At 34.4% G+C, this 19,527-nt stretch overlaps 1 protein-coding gene across 1 annotated transcript; it reads left to right on the top strand.

Moving 5' to 3' along the window:
* Positions 1-714: 714 nt before the first annotated feature.
* LOC142241129 (protein 5NUC-like) lies at positions 715-10,237 on the top strand. Its single transcript, XM_075312876.1, has 7 exons — positions 715-866; positions 933-1,193; positions 4,004-4,154; positions 4,214-4,470; positions 5,274-5,550; positions 9,287-9,587; positions 9,658-10,237. Exons 2-7 carry the CDS (start codon positions 949-951, stop codon positions 10,158-10,160), a joined length of 1,734 nt encoding a protein of 577 aa, XP_075168991.1. The 5' UTR covers positions 715-866; positions 933-948; the 3' UTR covers positions 10,161-10,237.
* The last annotated feature ends 9,290 nt before the right edge of the window (positions 10,238-19,527 follow it).

Below are 19,527 nucleotides of genomic sequence, written 5' to 3' on the forward strand. Positions count from 1 at the left end.
GTACAAAGTGAAAAGAACTGGGAGGCTATAAGGCGTTTTGTAGAACACGTTCTCCGCAAGAAAAAGGTTGACATGGATACAACGACATAAGAAATGTAAGCTTTAGTCCACCTCTATGTAATGCGAATGCGGTTTCGAGCTGGTACTCATACCCTGAGGGAAGATGGATGGGGTTTAAGCCGGTATCACCGATTGTGTGGAGTCCGGCACACGGGGGACACACTTTCAGGTGCATCAAGCACCGTTACCTACAAAAAATAGTGGATGGTAAGCCTATATAGGAATACCCGGAGATGTTTATAATATCATTGACTTGATAAAATATCATATTTCTTTGGTAGATATACTTCCGCCCTTGCGAAATATTATTGTCGACTTCTCCATGTTGACTTCCATATTCCAAAGTTTACAATAATCTTTAAGTATTTTTATAACTCCTTGCAGTACTGCTACATCGTCTGCTAATAGCATCGGCATATATTAAGAGTCGAATATTATTTGTCTAAAATCTCTTTTCGCTTTATTTCCATTGCCGTTCTCATTTCGTACACTAAAAAACTACTCAAACTATAGTTAGTTAGTCTGAAAATTCTAGGCAACAGAATACTGTGGCAAAGCATCCTACGTATCATGGTGCTTATCTGTCTGCCATTCTGGGTTTTGGTTTAAATAGTTTTGAGGGATACCTCGGAAATAGCATCAGTCAGTGTTCTTTCAAGCATAGCCGGTTCATGACTGTCATCAAACGGAGGGCAGATTAGCTTTTAAAATCCAAAAAAAAATTAAAAGTTATTAAAAACTTAAAAAATATACATAAAAAGTGATCCCCTCTTATTGAAAGCAAGATTCGAAATTTGAATATTCAGGTATGTTGCTTTATATGATCCCTATTTATATTTAATCTTTATATATTCCATGTCTTCTTATCACAGAGATTGTCAACTAATTATGACATCGCCCAGACTTTGTTTGATTTTGATCTATCTCAGATTTTTCTGGTTTACATTAGAGGCAACTAATGCTAATCCCATAAATGGAGAGGGAAATGATGTGGTGACCACAGAATTCATTATCTTACACAACAATGATATACATGCTCGATTTGAAGAAACCAGTGCGAGTAGTGAAAAATGTACTCAAGATTTGGCAAAAGCCAATAAATGTTTTGGTGGCATTGCCAGGGTGGCTCATATGTAAGTAAGGGAAATAAATTTTATATTTTCAACGGTTAAATACAAGGATGTCATGAAAGTTTGTGTTGAAGGTTTGCGGTCGAAATTTTCTTTGATTCTTTGTTTTTTCTTAGAACCTTAAGTTCTGTGTTGCAATTATTAATCAAATTAAGGAGATACTGGAGGAACCTTTTATGAACCCCCTAGGCCAGCTTAACATAGCAGGCCCGGAACTTGTACAAGAAATACGGGAAATGTCATAAAAACGAATTTAGTGGATTAGAAACTACCATGTGAATTCAATATTCCGGTCATAACACAAAGGCCGTTATTACAATTTCACTTAGACTATTCAGTCCAGTGCTACCCAATTCCATTAAAATGGCTAGGGACCTCATTTTTATAGTCGCGTCGGAATGGTCCCGGAAATGTCACCAGCATTACTGAAAGACTATAAATCACCGCTGAAAAGTTTATGATGTACGGTGGAAACTGGGATTGAACCCAAAGCCTTCGGGACACCTCCGTCCCGAATAATCTTAAGTGATGGGCTGGCTGACTTTATGGTTGGTATGCAATCGTATGTGGAATTTAGAGGGAAAACGTACTGTATGACCGGATTAAAAAACAATGCCTACCTGAGGCGGTGTTCTGTGCCCCTTCTTTTATTCGTTTACATCAGGTATAAAGTCTGGGAGTTTGAAGTGAAGATTAATGACTACCTCCCTGGACTTAGGGATTTCTTTCACATTCGTGGCCAAAGCATTCCCAAGTTCAGTGATAACCTTTTCATATCTTGTAAATACGCGGAAATGCTTGAACGTTGAAAGTAGAAAAAACCTGAAGGCATTAGCTGGTAGCTCTTGGGGGAAAGATAAGGAGACGAATCAAAAGAGTAGATTGGTTGTCGTTCCTCTATCGTTTATGAGGTCCCCGTTTGGATTCCCAGTATAGAGCAAGACCCACTTGAGTAACTTAAATACGAGGTAAACTCCACCCTATATGTCACACTAAGACGCCGCCCGAAATATGCCACTTACAGGAGGACACTCTCTGAAAGAGCCAAGACTGATGATGGAATAAATCTAGATGTTCATCTGATAACCTATGGGCTGGTTCTTCCATAATTATGTCAGGCAGAAATGTCAAAGACTTTGAGGTGGTAATAGGTTAGGTTAGGTTAGGTGGCAGCCCGATGTATCAGGCTCACTTAGACTATTCAGTCCATTGTGATACCACATTGGTGAACTTCTCTCTTATCACTGAATGCTGCCCGATTCCATGTTAAGCTCAATGACAAGGGACCTCCTTTTTATAGCCGAGTCCGAACGGCGTTCCACATTACAGTGAAACCGCTTAGAGAAGCTTTGAAACCCACAGAAATGTCACCAGCATTACTGAGGTGGGACAATCCACCGCTGAAGAAATTTTTGGCGTTCGGACGAAGCAGGAATCGAACCCACGACCTTGTGTATGCAAGGCGGGCATGCTAACCATTGCACCACGGTGGTGGTAATGACTTCCTCCCCACTCTTTGGGACTTCTATGTCGGGAAGCTTTCTGACTACAGTTCGACATCAACCAGTTTCTTGTCGTGAACTAAAGTGGTTAATCATGTGGTCGGCAGGAACACCAAGGATCGTAAACACACAGAAAAGATTGCGCAAATCGTTGGAAGGAGAAAAAAACCTGAAAACATTGGCCGGTATTTTTTGAGGGAGTGTTAGGGATATGATTCAAAAGACTTATGAGTGGATTGGTCCTTCCTTTATCGATTATGCGGCCCCCGTTTGGATTCCCAGTACAAACAAGACCCAATTGAGGAACTTAATACGAGGTAAACGGCACCCTAGATGCCATTCTAAGATACCGCCCGAAATATGCCACTTCCAGGAGGACACTCTTGAAGAGCCAAGACTGATGTATAAGTGCGACACCGGGACATAGTGTGGCCAATCGATATGAATTTTCGGCGATGACTAAATAATCGAAAATGTGTTATCGATCACATTAACAAGCAGCAGTATCGATTATGGGGTCGGACATAACTTATGGTGTGGCCAACATCTGGGATATGTTCGACACTTATAGTCTGGACGGCGCATCAGGTAGAAATTTCGAGGAATTTCAGGTGGGGAGGAACTTTCAGACGGTACAGAATACTGAACTGCGAATTGCCACTGGACGTCTCTCGAGCACACCGGAATAGTATGTAGCATGAGTCCAAGATGATATCGGAGAGGCAAGACTGCGACCTCCTGGAGCATATGAACCATGCCATTTCCAGCGGGCACCTTTTGAAAGGGCCAAAGTTATCCGGTTCGTATTTAAAATGGAGTTATAGTCAATTATTCCCTCATCGGCGAAGACTGTGATGAAGGATTAAGGGCGAAATTGAAGGCCATGTACACGACAGATTTTCAGAAGACGATCTCTTCTCATAGTGCATCACTGTACTGGGAGGAAGACCACTGCCAGTCATCGAGAACGAGAGACGTCTGCCTAAATAAACTAGATTTGTGCTATTTGAGCTACGTTCGAACGTCTCTAGGTACCTGAAGAGTTTACTATCATTTCTGAACCCAGTCATTTAAGATGAATAATCAAAATTTTCTATAGAAATAAAATATTGACAGCATTTTCTATAGAAATAAAATTTTTATGGTTATTTTGAATTTAGCTTGAGTACCAATTGAGGAAAAGTTTGGACTTTTTAATTTGGTGGATTTGTGGTAAAATGTTCTTAAAATTTTGGTAGATTATTTTTGGCACTGCTATTTAGCCTGATAGGAGAAACTTGATTGTGATTTTATCTATTTTATATTGTCCAGAATCCGAGAACATCGTGAGCAGGCCACAAACCGTGGTATCCCAGTGGTATATTTAAATGCTGGTGATACTGCCACCGGTACACCATGGTACTATTTATTCAAGGATGAGATAGCGGCAACTTTCTTAAACATATTACAGCCTGATGCAGTGGTAAGACAAATTTTTGCCAATAGACTCTCAAATTCCAATAATCTTCGTTTCACTTGCAGTCCTTAGGAAATCATGAATTTGACAGTGGTATACCTGGTCTCTTACCATTTTTGGAAAAAGTCAATTTCCCTATAGTAGCAGCAAATTTAAATCTTTCCAAGGTTCCACAATTAGAGGAATCTCCAAATTTGTATAAATCTACAATTTTGGACATAAATGGAGTGAAAGTAGGTGTTATTGGCTATATAACACCAGAAACTCTGAATAAGACCATGACCAAGATTGATATATTCACCGACGAAATTGATGCTATCAAGCAGCAGTTGGAATATTATATAAGCTGCGCCATAAGTTAAACCAGAAGTCTAAGTTTCTGATATATCATGCTTTAATACAATCTCATCTTAACTATATGGTAGCCAGTTACGCTTATAATAATGCTAATCAAAATCTCAAGGCTTTACAAAGAATGCAGAATAAAGCATTGAAGGCTGTTTTTAATCTTCCACGTAACTTTTCTACATTAACATTATTCAAAGAATTTGCGAGTTCTGTTTTGCCATTAAATGGACTGCATACATACGGGCTTTTAGTCTATGTTTTCAAGTGTGTCAAGGATATTGGAAATCACCCAATATCTTTTACGCAAAATCAAAGTAATGTAAATACGAGAGGTAGAATGAATCTGAGAGTACCCCTTTGTAGACTAGAAAGGACCAAGCAACGAATTGATTTTATTGGAGCAAATGCTTACAATAATCTTCCTCCTGAAATAAAAGCACTTACGAGTATTTCAAGTTTTAAAAGATCATGCAAAAATTATATTCTCGACACAGTTGAAACACTTTTACATTAAATTAAGGTAGTTTAATTGATTTCATAAGTTTTTTAAATTGTGTGAATTACTATTGCAAACTTTTGTACAATCATGAATTTTTGTTAGCCAACTAGCCCAATAATGCCTTGTGGCGCTGGGCCAAAATTGTATGGATATATAGCAAATTGTACAATAAATAAAATAATAATAAAAAAAAAAAAAAAAAAAAAAAAAAAGTAAGTAATGTGATATTGATATAGACTCCATAGAGTAATAACAAAAAACGTGACTTTTCCCTACAGCAAAGAATCAGCTTTTTTGAAATCTGCAGGAATTAATATTATCATTGCATTGGGTCATTCTGGCTTCGAGAAAGACCAAGAAATTGCCTTGAATTGCAATGATGTTGATTTGGTAGTTGGTGGTCATACCAACACTTTTCTCTTTAATGGTAATCAACCTGATGCGGAACGTATTGTGGGACCATATCCCACAGTAGTAAAACAGGACAATGGTAAATTGGTCCCAGTTGTCCAAGCATATGCCTATACCAAGTACATGGGGAAATTACACGTTAAGGTAATTACAAAAACTTCTTTTTACTTCAGTTACATACATTTAGGTTAGGTGGAGAAGAGAACCCAGGTTCTCTGTGTGGCATAAACTTAAATCGGTATTCGGTTCGCCCTTTCCATCGTTCCCTTATCCCTGTTTTAAAGTTGGGCCAGCTTCTGTAACTCGTCTATAAAAAGGGGAACCTTGTAGTAGAGCAAAATTGGAGAACCCAGGTTCTTAGTGTGGCATAAACTTAAGCCGGTTTTCGGTTCGCCCTTTCCATCGTTCCTTTTTCCCTGTTTCAAAGTTGGGTCAGCTTCTGTAACTCGTCTATAAAAAGGGGAACCTTAGGTTAGGTTAGGTTAGGTTATGTGGCAGCCCGATGTATCAGGCTCACTTAGACTATTCAGTCCATTGTGATACCACAGTGGTGAACTTCTCTCTTATCACTGAGTGCTGCCCGATTCCATGTTAAGCTCAATGACAAGGGACCTCCTTTTTATAGCCGAGTCCGAACGGCGTTCCACATTCCAGTGAAACCACTTAGAGAAGCTTTGAAACCCTCAGAAATGTCACCAGCATTACTGAGGTGGGATAATCCACCGCTGAAAAACTTTTTGGTGTTCGGTCGTAGCAGGAATCGAACCCACGACCTTGTGTATGCAAGGCGGGCATGCTAACCATTGCACCACGGTGGCTCCACTTGGGGAACCTTGTAGTAGAGCAAAATTGGAATCGGTGAGCACTCATTGGTAAGAGAGAAGTCCACGCCGTGTGATATCACAATGGACTAAATAGTCTAAGTGAGAATGAACAAAATAACCTAACCGAACTACTCTTGATTCCCGGAGAAGAGGAAGCGTGGGAATCCTTTTGTCGGCCTTCTGACTCTTCTCCAGTTGTTACCAGCATCCTTCCGTCAATTTCGTTGATCCACATCGCAAATAGTCTCTAAGAGGTTAGGACTCAGCTATAAAAAGGAGTTCCCCTGCCAATGAGCCAAATATAGAATTGGGCAGTATTCACGGACAAAAAGAGGAGTTCGCCACCTGTATACAATGGACTGAGTAGTCTAAGTGGACATAAAATATTTGACGGCCCGAATATACCACCACCTAACCTAACCAACGCTCTATGTGTTTACAGTGCCGTGCGACTTCTATGAGCTTTGCGTTCTCCACCCAGAAGATGTCGTCATCTAATTACCATTTACTTTCCCTTTGTTCCAGCGCGCGCTGTGGTTTAGGCCCATGGAATTTGTATGTTTGTATTTTGGCACGATGAAGAAAGAGAAGAATTAAACGTCATCATCCATTTCGCAGAAACGAGATTCCTTTGCTGTATGAGTCCCAAATCATTTACGTGTCAGATGGGTCGGGTTCCCAGAACGCCCCAAAAGTACCCTGTCTAGTAATTTAAGGCGAAGTCAGCCGGATTCAGATATGGGATCTATACCACTTTCGACCAAACACCAAAGAGTTTTTCGGCGGTGCATTATCCCCTCTCAGGTGACATTTGTGAGTGTTTCAAATCTTCTCTAAGTGATTTCACCGTTCGGACTCGGCTATAAACATAGAATCGGTCAGTATTGATTGCTAAGAGAGAGTTCATCACCTACCAAAGGTGCTCAAAGATTCTCGATGGGTTAGATGCCACTATTTTTTATCAAGAGTTTAGAGTATTTCTTGACTGAGAGCATTTCGGATTCAGCGCAGCAGTGGTTATCCAAGGCGCAGCACCCTGAGATTCCTCAACTGAGTTTTGCTAATACTGAAAAAACCAAATGGAAGCCGCGTATTTGCTGAGGGCGCTAGTAATAAACTGGTCGGTATTTTTAATCGTCTCCTAACCTTTTCACCAAGTGCTTGGAGCCAATACTTTCGGCATCTTGTTTCGGCTTCCAACATTGTTTTAACCAATTGGGTGTTCTTAATAAAGTAACAGGTTATCAAAAGCCACGCCAAGAAACTTGGAGTTCTTGGACTTTATGGCTCCTGACGGCTTTTCTGCTCTCCTTTGAAACTCCGGTCGGACTATTAGAGGTCTTATGTCATTGAGCTTGGGCCGCACTCAGTGATAAGGGTGGACTTAACCACTGTGGTATCACAATTGAGTCTGAAGTAATGGGGTGCCACAATACCCAACCTCATTGGTCATCTGGAAGTCCTTGTGATGTAAAAGTTAAAAAGTAGGGTAAACATGTCTTGTTTGCTCCACCTGGACGAGATGTTTTCGCTGGGAATTTCACATAGGATTGTGAACCAGCAATTTAGTTGTGTGTCATGTGACACCAACTTTTATAGCTGGACTCGGACTGTCTTCTAAACGGTCTTCAAGAAGAGTTTTGCTGACCTTAAATATTCAGTCTTATCGCCTGCATTACTGAGGGCTTCAATCACAATTAAGAAAATGTTTTAGGAAAATAACATAATTCATTTATATAAAGCTTAGTACTAAGTTCGTTTCTGTAAATACAGAAAATATGCGAAATAATATGCACTCCAGAGTTTCATTAACATGTGTTCGAAAAAGCTCCAAGCAAAGATTTACAGTTTTTCGTGCCAAAACGTAATCTATGTACCAGGCTTAACAGCGATATTCTTTTTATAACAGTTTTGATCATATCAGTCCTTTTTTCTAATAAGTATAGTTCGATCAGTTGAACATCTCATTGGGTATAAGGGACAACTTCTCACATATTTCAGTTATTCCGCCCGAATGTTTTTATACGAAGTATAGCAGATTTTTGTTCGAAGGCGTTATCTTAGTACCAAGATTTACACCAATATTCTTTGTATAACAGTTTTGCCCGTACCACTCCTCTTTTCTAATATCAAGTGTGAAGCTCAATCAGTGAATTGCCCAGAAGAAGCCAACTTGGAAGAACCATATTTCCTGCGAATATCTAATTGGCGATAAGCTATAACATCTCATACATTTCAGTTATTCCGACCGAACGTTTTTATACGAAGTATAACAGTTTTTCGTGCTAAGGCGTGATAATTTAGAGCAATATTATTTGTATAACAGTTTGGCTCGTACCACTCCTTTTTGCTAAGCCCTGAACTTCAATAAGTGAATTGCCCAGAAAGGATAAGGGACAACTTCACATACATTTATAACACTTTTTCGTGCGAAGGCGTGATCTTAGTACCAGTACTTAGTACTCCTCTTTTCTAATACCAAGTGCGAGGTTCAATCAGTGAATTGCCCAGAAGAAGCCAACTTGGAATAACCATATTCCTCGTGAACATCTAATTATGGATAAGAGACAACTTCTCATACATTTTAGTTATTCCGCCCAAACGTTTTTATACGAAGTATAACAGTTTTTCATGTGAAGGAGTGATCTTAGTACCAGCAATGTACAGCAATCTTCTTTCACTGAAGAAGCTGCAGGAACCATATTTCCCACGAACATCTCATTAGGGATTAGGCGCAACTTCTCGTACATTTCAGTTATTCCGCCCGAATGGTTTTATATGAAGTATGCAAGTTTTCGCGCGAAGACGTGATCTTAGTACCAGAAGAAGCAAACTTGAAGGAACTCTATTTCCAACGAACATCTCATTAGGCATAAGGGACAAATTCTCACACATTTCACATGCAGTCTGATTCCATTTCCCTATAACAGGATCCGAATATCATCGTACACAGTGCTAGATACCACATAAAGAAAAGTTTTCAAGACTTCGTACTTTATTAACATCATACTTCGCTGTATAACAGTTAACCTAAGATTAATCCTTTCTTCTCATAGTTTGATCACGAGGGTAATCTTCTGGAATTCGAAGGAAATCCAATTCTATTGAACTCTGATATACCTCAAGAAACAGATGTCCTACAATTACTGGAAGTGTATAGACCTAAAGTTAATGAACTGGAAGCGGACGTAATTGGTCATACCAGAGTGCATTTAGAAGGCCGTCGTCAAGTTTGCCGTCATCAAGAATGTAATCTTGGTAATCTTATAACAGATGCCATGGTTTATGCCAGAATTTTAGAGGATTTTGGAGGATCATATTGGTCGGATGCATCCATAGCATTTATGCAGGGAGGAGGTAATTATAGGAATTAAATATGAATAAAATTGTCAGCCAATAATGATCACGTATTTTTTCCTTGCCTTAGCTATTCGCAGTTCCATTGAAAAACGATCGGATGGTTCAATTCTAGCTCTAGATGTGGCATCTGTAATGCCTTTTAAAAATGATTTATATGTGACTCAAATAAGTGGAAAATCTTTATTGGATGTCCTAGAGCATTCCGCTTCAATGTTTGAAACAGACTCCAAGGGTGGCTTCCTTCAAATGTCTGGAATACATACCACCTTTGATTACAATAATCCCGTGGGTACCCGAGTTGTAGAAGCTAAAATTCTGTGTACCAATTGTGATGTACCCACTTACCAGAATCTCCGCGAGGATCAAATGTATAATGTAATTGTACCATATTTTCTGATGAATGGTGGTGATGGTTATAAATTTGTTGAGCACACTGGTCCTAAGCCTCAACGAATGCAAATCAACGATTCTGGGTCCTTGACTCAATATTTGAAGAGACATGAGTTTGTATATCCTGTGGAGGAGCAAAGAATCACTATTATTCAAAAAACTAACGAAGTGAATTTCTGAGGCATCAGTTTTATATTGTTAGGCTACATATGTTTTTTTTTTAAATAGAGAATAAAAAATTTCCGAAAATCTTAAAACTGTGAAGAAAGTTCCGTAAAAGATATAAAACAACTTGATGGGAATATCGTATAAGTAATCGAAAAGTAAACTCCTCTATGTATTCTGATTTTACAAGTAGATGAATCGATTCTGCTTTTCATTAGTGCTAAGACTCAATGACAAAAGTTCGAAGTCGTAGTAAAAAGTCGAATTTTTCAAAAATTCAGTGGCAAATTTGGAAATTTAATTTTTGCCAAGGTCTTCGACTTTGTGATGACTCAATAGTGATACAATCGTCCAAAAGTCGATTTTTGTATCAATTTTAGCCTTTTGTCCAAGAAACGTCGAAAATCCGAAGTCGACTTTTTGTAATCTTAAAATGACCTAATCAGCTTTTATTTTTTAGAAAATGGAGTCCAATCCAAATCGAGTAATCTACTTTTAATGGCGACGAAAATCGACTAATCAATTTGTAAAAAAAACCGAAAACTCTTGTCCTCATCACGGTTGCCAGCCACTCAAGCCAAAAATAATCTAACAAATTTTGAAAAAACATCTACCAAAAATATACAAAAAAAATCTATAGAAACTTTTTTCTATAGAAAATTTACTCAAAATTTTATTTCGATAGAAGATTTAGTCAAAATTTTATTTCGATAAAAAAATTTTGTCAAAATTTTATTTCGATAGAAAATTTTCTCAAAATTTTATTTCTATACAAAATTTTATCAAAATTTTATCCTATAGAAAATTTTGTGAAAATTTTATTTCTATAGAGAATTTTGTCAAAATTTTATTTCTATAGAAAATTTTGTAAATTTTTTTTCTATAGACAATTTTGTCAAAATTTTATTTCTAAAGAAAATTTTGTCAACATTTTATTTCTATAGAAAATTTTGTCAAATTTTTTCTTTTAGAAAATTTTGTCAAAATTTTATTTCTATAGAGAATTTTGTCAAAATTTTATTTCTATAGAAAATTTTGTCAAAATTTTATTTCTATAGAGAATTTTGTCAAAATTTTATTTCTATAGAAAATTTTGTAAAATTTTTTTCTATAGAAAATTTTGTGAAAATTTTATTTCTAAAGAAAATTTTGTGAGAATTTTATTTCTATAGAAAATTTTGTGAATATTTTATTTCTAAAGAAAATTTTCTTAAAATTTTATTTCTATACAAAATTTTATCAAAATTTTATTCCTATAGAAAATTTTGTGAAAATTTTATTTCTATAGAGAATTTTGTCAAAATTTGATTTCTATAGAAAATTTAGTAAATTTTTTTTCTATAGACAATTTTGTCAAAATTTTATTTCTATAGAAAATTTTGTCAAATTTTTTTTTCTAAAGAAAATTTTGTCAAAATTTTATTTCTATAGAGAATTTTGTCAAAATTTTATTTCTATAGAAAATTTTCTCAAAATTTTATTTCTATAGAAAATTTTGTCAAATTTTTTTTTCTAAAGAAAATTTTGTCAAAATTTTATTTCTATAGAGAATTTCGTCATAATTTTATTTCTATAGAAAATTTTGTCAAAATTTTATTTCTATAGAGAATTTTGTCAAAATTTTATTTCTATAGAAAATTTTGTAAAATTTTTTTCTATAGAAAATTTTGTGAAAATTTTATTTCAGTAGAAAATTTTGTCAAAATTTTATTTCTATAGAGGATTTTGTCAAAATTTTATTTCTATAGAAAATTTTAGAAAAATTTTATTTCTACAGAAAATTTTGGTAAAATTTAATTTCTATAGAACATTTTTTCAAAATTTTATTTCTATAGAGAATTTTGTCAAAATTGTATTTCTATAGAAAATTTTGTAAATTTTTTTTCTGGGGAAAATTTTCTCAAATTTTTTTTTCTAAAGAAACTTTTCTCAAAATTTTATTTCTATAGAAAATTTTGTCAAAAGTTTATTTCTATATAAAATTTTGTATTTTTTTGTTTTCTATAGAAAATTTTCTCAAAACTTTATTTCTAAAGAAAATTTTGTCAAAATTTTATTTCTATAGAAAATTTTGTCAAAATTTTGTTTCTATAGAAAATTTTGTCAAAATTTTATTTCTATAGAAAATTTTGTCAAAATTTTATTTCTACAGAAAATTTTCGTAAAATTTAATTTCTATAGAACATTTTTTAAAAATTTTATTTCTATAGAGAATTTTGTTAAAATTTTTTTTCTGGAGAAAATTTTGTCAAAATTTTATTTATATAGAAAATTTTGTAATTTTTTTTTCTGGAGAAAATTTTCTCAAAATTGTTTTTCTAAAGAAAATTTTCTCAAAATTTTATTTCTATAGAAATTTTTGTCAAAATTTTATTTCTATAGCAATTTTGTCAATTTTTTTTTTCTATTGAAAATTTTGTCAAAAATTTATTTATATTGAAAATTTTGTCAAAATTTTATTTCTATAGAAATTTTTGTCAAAATTTTATTTCTATAGAAAATTTTGTCAAAATTTTATTTCTATAGAAAATTTTGTCAAAATTTTATTTCTATAGAAAATTTTGTCAACATTTTATTTCTATAAAAAATTTTGTAAACGAATATTCTACCTATCTATCAAATAGTTAAAAATCTACCATATTTAGCAGAATTGTACCAACTGTGGCAACCGTGGTTCGCATTCGCATTGGATACAAGTTTTTATGTTGACAATTCATCTAATGTCTCGAGGTCAAAAGTCGGCTTTTCAATAATAGCAAAAGTCTAAACTCTACTTTTTCACAATTTGAAAAAGTCAATTTCCAATTTATAATCGACTTTCCGATTTTATCGTTAAAAATCGATTTTGGTGGCTATCAAAAGTCAATTAGTTTATTTTGGCCAATATCAACAATCGATTAATAGATTTGGCTCGAAATCGAAAGTTACATATTATCGACTTCGGTTATTTTTTTTTTGTAATAATATAATGTAGAACAACGTAGTTCGATCAGTTAACTACCCAGACGAAGCTGCAGGAACCACATTTCCCACATCTCATTAGGGATAAGGGACAACTTCTCATACATTTCAGTTAATCCGCCCGAACATTTTTATATGAAGCATATAGCAGTTTTTCGTACGACGGCGTGATCTTAGTACCAGGATTTACAGCAATCTTCTTTGTATAACAGTTTTGCAGTTTCTCTAAATTTCAAGAATTTTAACTTCCGGCTAGAGGAGAAATATTTTATATTTTAATGTGGACACTTATCACAAAAGGAGCAAAATATTTTTTAACTATTTCCATTAAACGCTACTGATACAGTGATACAGTGTATGTTATAATAAAAATACATCGTCAGCATGACATTTAGAGAGAAGTTTTATCATAAAATTTTAGTCAGCTGTTTCAGAGATGCCACCTTATTATCTCATCATATTAGAATCCCAGTAGTATTGAGGTCACCGGGCCACTATGTCTTCATTTTCGAAGCATAAAATGGTTTGCTTTCTTTATCACCTAATGGATCATCTGGGGTTAAGTGTTTTCACAGATAATTAAAATATGGGCAAATAGGTCTTTTTGTTCCAGTGGGCGATATGAAGCTCTGCCTTTAAGTTAATTAATATTAAAACCTAAAATGTTTATAGTTTTTTTCTCCCTGATATGAAATAAATAAATTTTTGTATACATACTCGTATAATTGACTCTCTAAGCTTGACTTGATGAATGTCTTAAATTTTGAAATTTTGAATGTTGATTGATAAACTAAATGATTTGAGATTATGGATGATGATCTTTCATATAGAATCAATTTAAAATCTCATCTTTAGTCGCTAGTGTACCATTGAGACGAAATCATTGAAATTTTAAAGTGGAAATCGTTTGAAACAATTTCGGAAGGCAAAGTGCGTTATCTTTTTGATTTATTAACATTGAAATGGGGAATATCCCAGCAATGAATGAATTTTACATGGAACTGTAGTCATTTTTAAACGCATTGATTTCGTACTAGTTGCGATGCTATATCAGAATGTTGGAAGTCATTTGATAAAATAACAAAAAAAAACTTAAAATGTAATTTGGCAAATTCCACCCCAGCCAAGAAAAGGATCAGTTCTCTTTTCAAATATTTTTTTTTTGAAAATTCCCTTTACGTTATTTATCCGTATTATGTTTTCCATCCGGTAGAACTTATTCAACAACTTTGTGAAACAAAGGATCACCTCAAAATAACTTCTTATAAAGTGAAGTGTTGAAGAGGAGCTTCAAATTTTAGTTTTGTTGGTATATTAATAAAAGTGTTTTTTTTTTATTTTCATACTTAATAAATATAAAAAATCATTAAAAAAATATAAAAATCAAAAAATATATATTCGTGCTATCAATATGATATGAAAAATAACTTATTATAAACATTTTATTTGCCCCAAGATTTTATGGGACTGAAAAGAAAAATAGAATAGTCGCCTATAACTCAAAAAGCACGTTTGTGGATTTGCCTATAGTTTTGAAAATAATTAAATATATATATATTTTTTTTTTTTGGAACAAAATTATCATGTACATGCAGAGAAAAAAATCATTGGACAGAATCAAAGCAGCCATATAATCATGTATTTTTCTGTGAAAAAAGTATTCTGGCCGAAAAATAATAATGTGAAATTGAATGGCCCTCAAATTCTATCAAAATGATTGGCTTTTTGAGACTATTACATAGTCGGCGAACATAATAACAGGAAGTGTAATTGAATTTCTAGCATGAAATTACACCCAGAGAAGGAATATGATCACCTCAAACCTATTCCAAGAGCAAAATGTTATTTTTGGATGGTGACCATGTTACATTTTTGTCGCAACCATGTTATTTTCTCGAAAATTATGTATCTGTTTTCTGAAACCATTTTATGCTTGGCGAGAACACAACATTTTTGCGATAAACATGTTACGTGGTCACAATCCAAACATAACATTTTGCTCTCGAAACATGGTTGAGGTGATCATATTCCTTCTCTGCGTGTATAGACAAAAATATTTAAAAAATTAGTTTTCAAAATATTTTTATGTTAAATGACGTCTTTTTTGTCTTTGAAGATTTTCAATATGCTACTGTATTCAGACAAAATACAGTATGGCTGATTTTTAATGCAACAATGAAACAATATATGTATTTTATATACATATATTTTTTTTAAATTTTGTTAATTAAAATCAAAAACATCTCAAATTTAGATTTGATCGATTTGGCTACCTTTGGCATGAGCTATGGCCTTCAAAGCTGTCACACGCAAGTGGCTCTGAGGTATTTTTTTCCATTTCCAGATATGCCGTCTTGAGATGATCAACTCTTTAGTATTGTTTTGTGTCAACCTTAAAGGGTGATACGGTCAAAATTTGGTCAAGGGAAAACGCGTGTGAATCGGTGAAATCGTTTATTTAAAAAATCAAATTAAATTTCTTTTTCAAGTTCAATTAGTATAAAATTCAGGAAAAATATTCAGTTAGGCTTTCGTTTTCCCAAATCCGAATTGCCGGTCCTCACGCTTGACACCTGCCATCAGGTTTTGTACAGCCACCTTCTTAGCCGCAGAAAGCCAGTTTGCCTTGAACTGCTGCTCGTCCTTAGCAGTTTTTTTGGTCTTCTTTAGGTTCCGCTTGACAATAGCCCAGTATTTCTCAATTGGGCGGAGCTCTGGCGTGTTGGGATGGTTCTTGTCCTTGGGAACCACCTGCACGTTGTTGGCGGCGTACCACTCCATGGCCTTTTTACCGTAATGGCAAGATGCCAAATCCGGCCAAAACAGTACGGAACAACCGTGTTTCTTCAGGAAATGCAACAGACGTTTATTCAAACACTCTTTCACGTAAATTTCTTGGTTGACAGTCCCGGAAGCTATGAAAATGCTGCTTTTCAAGCCACAGGTACAGATGGCTTGCCAAACCAGATATTACTTTGCGAACTTTGACAGTTTTATGTGCTTGAAAATATCTACTACCTTTCCCCTTCCTTTTGCCGTATAAAACTCCTGTCCCGGAAGCTGCTTGTAGTCGGCTTTGACGTAGGTTTCGTCGTCCATTACCACGCAGTCAAACTTCGTCAGCATCGTCGTGTACAGCCTCCGGGATCGCGCTTTGGCCGTCGTATTTTGTTTATCATCTCGATTTGGAGTCACTACCTTCTTGTAAGTCGATAGTCCGGCTCGTTTTTTGGCTCGATGCACGGTTGTAGACGATACACCCAGCTTATTTGCGGCATCTCGGAGAGAGAGGTTAGGGTTTCGCTTGAAACTACCGGCAACTCTCTTTGTCGTCTCAGCGGCTTCGATTTCCCCCCGATCCAGACTTCCGGGCTGTCGACAAACGTTCCCCAAACATTTTAATTACATTTGTAACGGTTGATTTGGCAACTTTTAGCGATTTTGTCAGCTTTGCGTGCGAGTAGCTCGGATTTTCGAGATGCGCGAGCAAAATTTTGATACGCTGCTCTTCTTGCTTGGACGGCATTTTGACAACTGAAGAGTGAATTCCAAAATCAAAATAGGAGCAACATTCTACACACACACCTTCAAAATGAGGGGTGTTCAGGTTTTTTAAATGCAAAATTGAAAGAAATACGTCAAGTTTATATTGACCAAATTTTGACCGTATCACCCTTTATGCAACCTAAATTTTAGATCTCGAAATTTACGCAATGTTAGGGACAAATTTCTTTAAAATATTGACATTTTGCTTCAAAGCAATTTTATATATTTTGCATGGCTGAATAAGGAGGTTGAATCACGATAACAAAAACAACATATTTCAATATGTTGTTTACAATTTTAAGAAGTCAAAATCAGCTGATAAAAGAATCGTATGGCATTGGTAAAAGTGGCAATTATTTATTCTTTCAATTGTCCTGAACAAAATAATTCAAATCAGAGAAAAATAAAGGTTCAAATTTAATTGCGTCAACTATGAGTGATTGTGAAGTGGATAATTCATCCGAGGAACGCCGATATGAGACAAATAAGACTATAATACCCACCAAAGTTAAGAATGAAAGTCAGTCAAATGGATCTTCGCCATCTATTAACAAAAACAGTTTATGATGCAGTCTAAAAACTGATGTGCGTGGTATTTTGGTTCTGGAATATGTTATCAAGATACTCAAGTCATCTTTGAACAATTCTCCAGTTATGAATGCGCGAGTTTGTTTGAGATGCATGCTATGCAGTGTCATTTGGAGAGCTGCAATCACCATAAACATATGATTTTGACATCTTAAAATTTTGTCGAAATAAAAAAATTGTAATCATATGGGTCTATGATTTAACCTTCTTGTTCAGCCATGATATTTTGCTTCAAAATTGTTTTCATTTATTTTAGGACACAAATTTTGGAAATTTGCGTCCCCCTGTTAAAGTCGTATGTCTTTGAGCAAATTTTCCTTAAAGCAAAAAAAAATAACATTTTTAATTTAAAGAAATCGTTTTTCCAACAACTGATATATTGAATCTTTAGATTTAAGATAAAACTCTTTAAATGTAGGCTAAGACTTATTTTGAAGATTTTGTATCTTCGTTTTAAAGTTTTTTTTTTTTGGAATTAAGAAAACTCTTTTTACTTTGAATTATCTGTTATAATTTGGATTTTGTAACGGGAATTTATTTGTATATGAATACATTTATTAATATATCACAAAAAGAACATAAAAAATTCGATGAATGAGATCTGCATCCTAATTTTAATTTTATTAATCCTAAATTTAAAGCCAAAGAGGTCCTGGCTGTCCTAGATGACCCACCTTTAGCTCGCAATCAATACAAAAATCCTAAAGGAAAGGTCAAAATCTTTGGATCCCAGAAAACTTTTCTTTGAGTGCAGGTGTGCCGAATATGGCGTGGACCATGTGTTGAACGCATTGTTCAACCTGACGAGAATGTGCCTATTATTTCTTTTATTCATTTTTGACATTTCCTTTTTTTTATATTTCATTTCATTTACTTTATATATTTTTCATACATTCACATTTTCTTAGCGTAAATTCATATGTATATACACGGATGAAAAAGACTGTTTTTCATATGTTTGGCTATAAACATTATATGTTTGGGACACAAATTTTTAAACACAATATTTTTGAGTGCAAGCATATAATGTTCATAAACTAGCATAACATGTTTGGGACATATATGTTAATATGTTAGAACATATTATGTTTGGGACATAAAATGTTTGTAAATATAAAATGTTTGGATGCAAACATATATTAATTTAGAAATAGCCTATAAACATATATGTGTTTAGTAGCTTGGAGCGCTATTTAACAGGGAGCGATATTGAATTAAGTTGGTGGTTGTTGCTTGTTATTACAAAATTAACATTTTATTTTTCCTTGGGCAATTGATCAGCTACTTCTTTGATCATTACAAACTGTGTGGTCCGCTGTTCGAATCCCCGTCCGGCAAAAGGTAAAATTAAAATAAAAAAATTGAATAATTTCTTCTCAATGTTTGTATTACAGAAAAAGGTGCTAAGAACTAAAAAATGTCGTGGAAGTGAGAAAGATGTGGGGGAATATACAATTGGGCAGAAACAAAATTTTGAGCATTCAGGTCGAAAACCTATGTTGTTAGCACCTATATTACCTGTTTTTTCATAATTCATTATGATTGTAAATATATAAATAAATAAATAAAATTTTGAGGACAATATTGTTTGGGAGAATTTTTTTAAGCATATAATATTTTTGGGTGCAAAATGCTTCCAAACATATTATATGTTCACATAATAACATATTGTTTTTTGGAAGACAACATTATTGAATTTGGATGCAAAAATACAAAATGTTTGAAACTTAGACTACTATGCTTTCAAACATATTATATATTGGAAGAGATCAAACATATAAATGTTTGGGCAATACCCAAAAATATATATGCTTGAAGCAAAATATGTTTGGGAGTATATGTTACAGAAGCGATTTTTTGTGAGCGTGTAGACATCCTTGTCTCACTATTGTATTGTATTGGTATTGGTTTTAATTTAATAACCGCGTGAAGCGCGAATTTTTATGTATTGTTAGATATCACGTAACCGCCAATAAAGCAGGATCTTTTGGCCTTGAATTCCAAGAATTCGATTTGTTTGTTTTTGCTTTGAAAGGCCAACCGGGGAGCTTTACGAGCTTGGTATCTTTTTAAAAAGGTTACATTTCCATATTCCACTTTCACGAAGAGGAATATTCACCATGTTTTATCCGATTTGCCTTAAATTGAAAATCTAGATATATTTTTTCCATAAAAAATTGTATATATTGGTAAAGCCCCATATAGACCGATCTCCCGAGAAATTATTATTCCGTCTATTGGAAAATATTATTAATTTTTAATTTTGTGATTTATTCCACAGTCTCCT

The sequence above is a fragment of the Haematobia irritans genome, chromosome 5, assembly GCF_050003625.1.
Source record: "Haematobia irritans isolate KBUSLIRL chromosome 5, ASM5000362v1, whole genome shotgun sequence".
Taxonomy (NCBI): Eukaryota; Metazoa; Arthropoda; class Insecta; order Diptera; family Muscidae; genus Haematobia; species Haematobia irritans.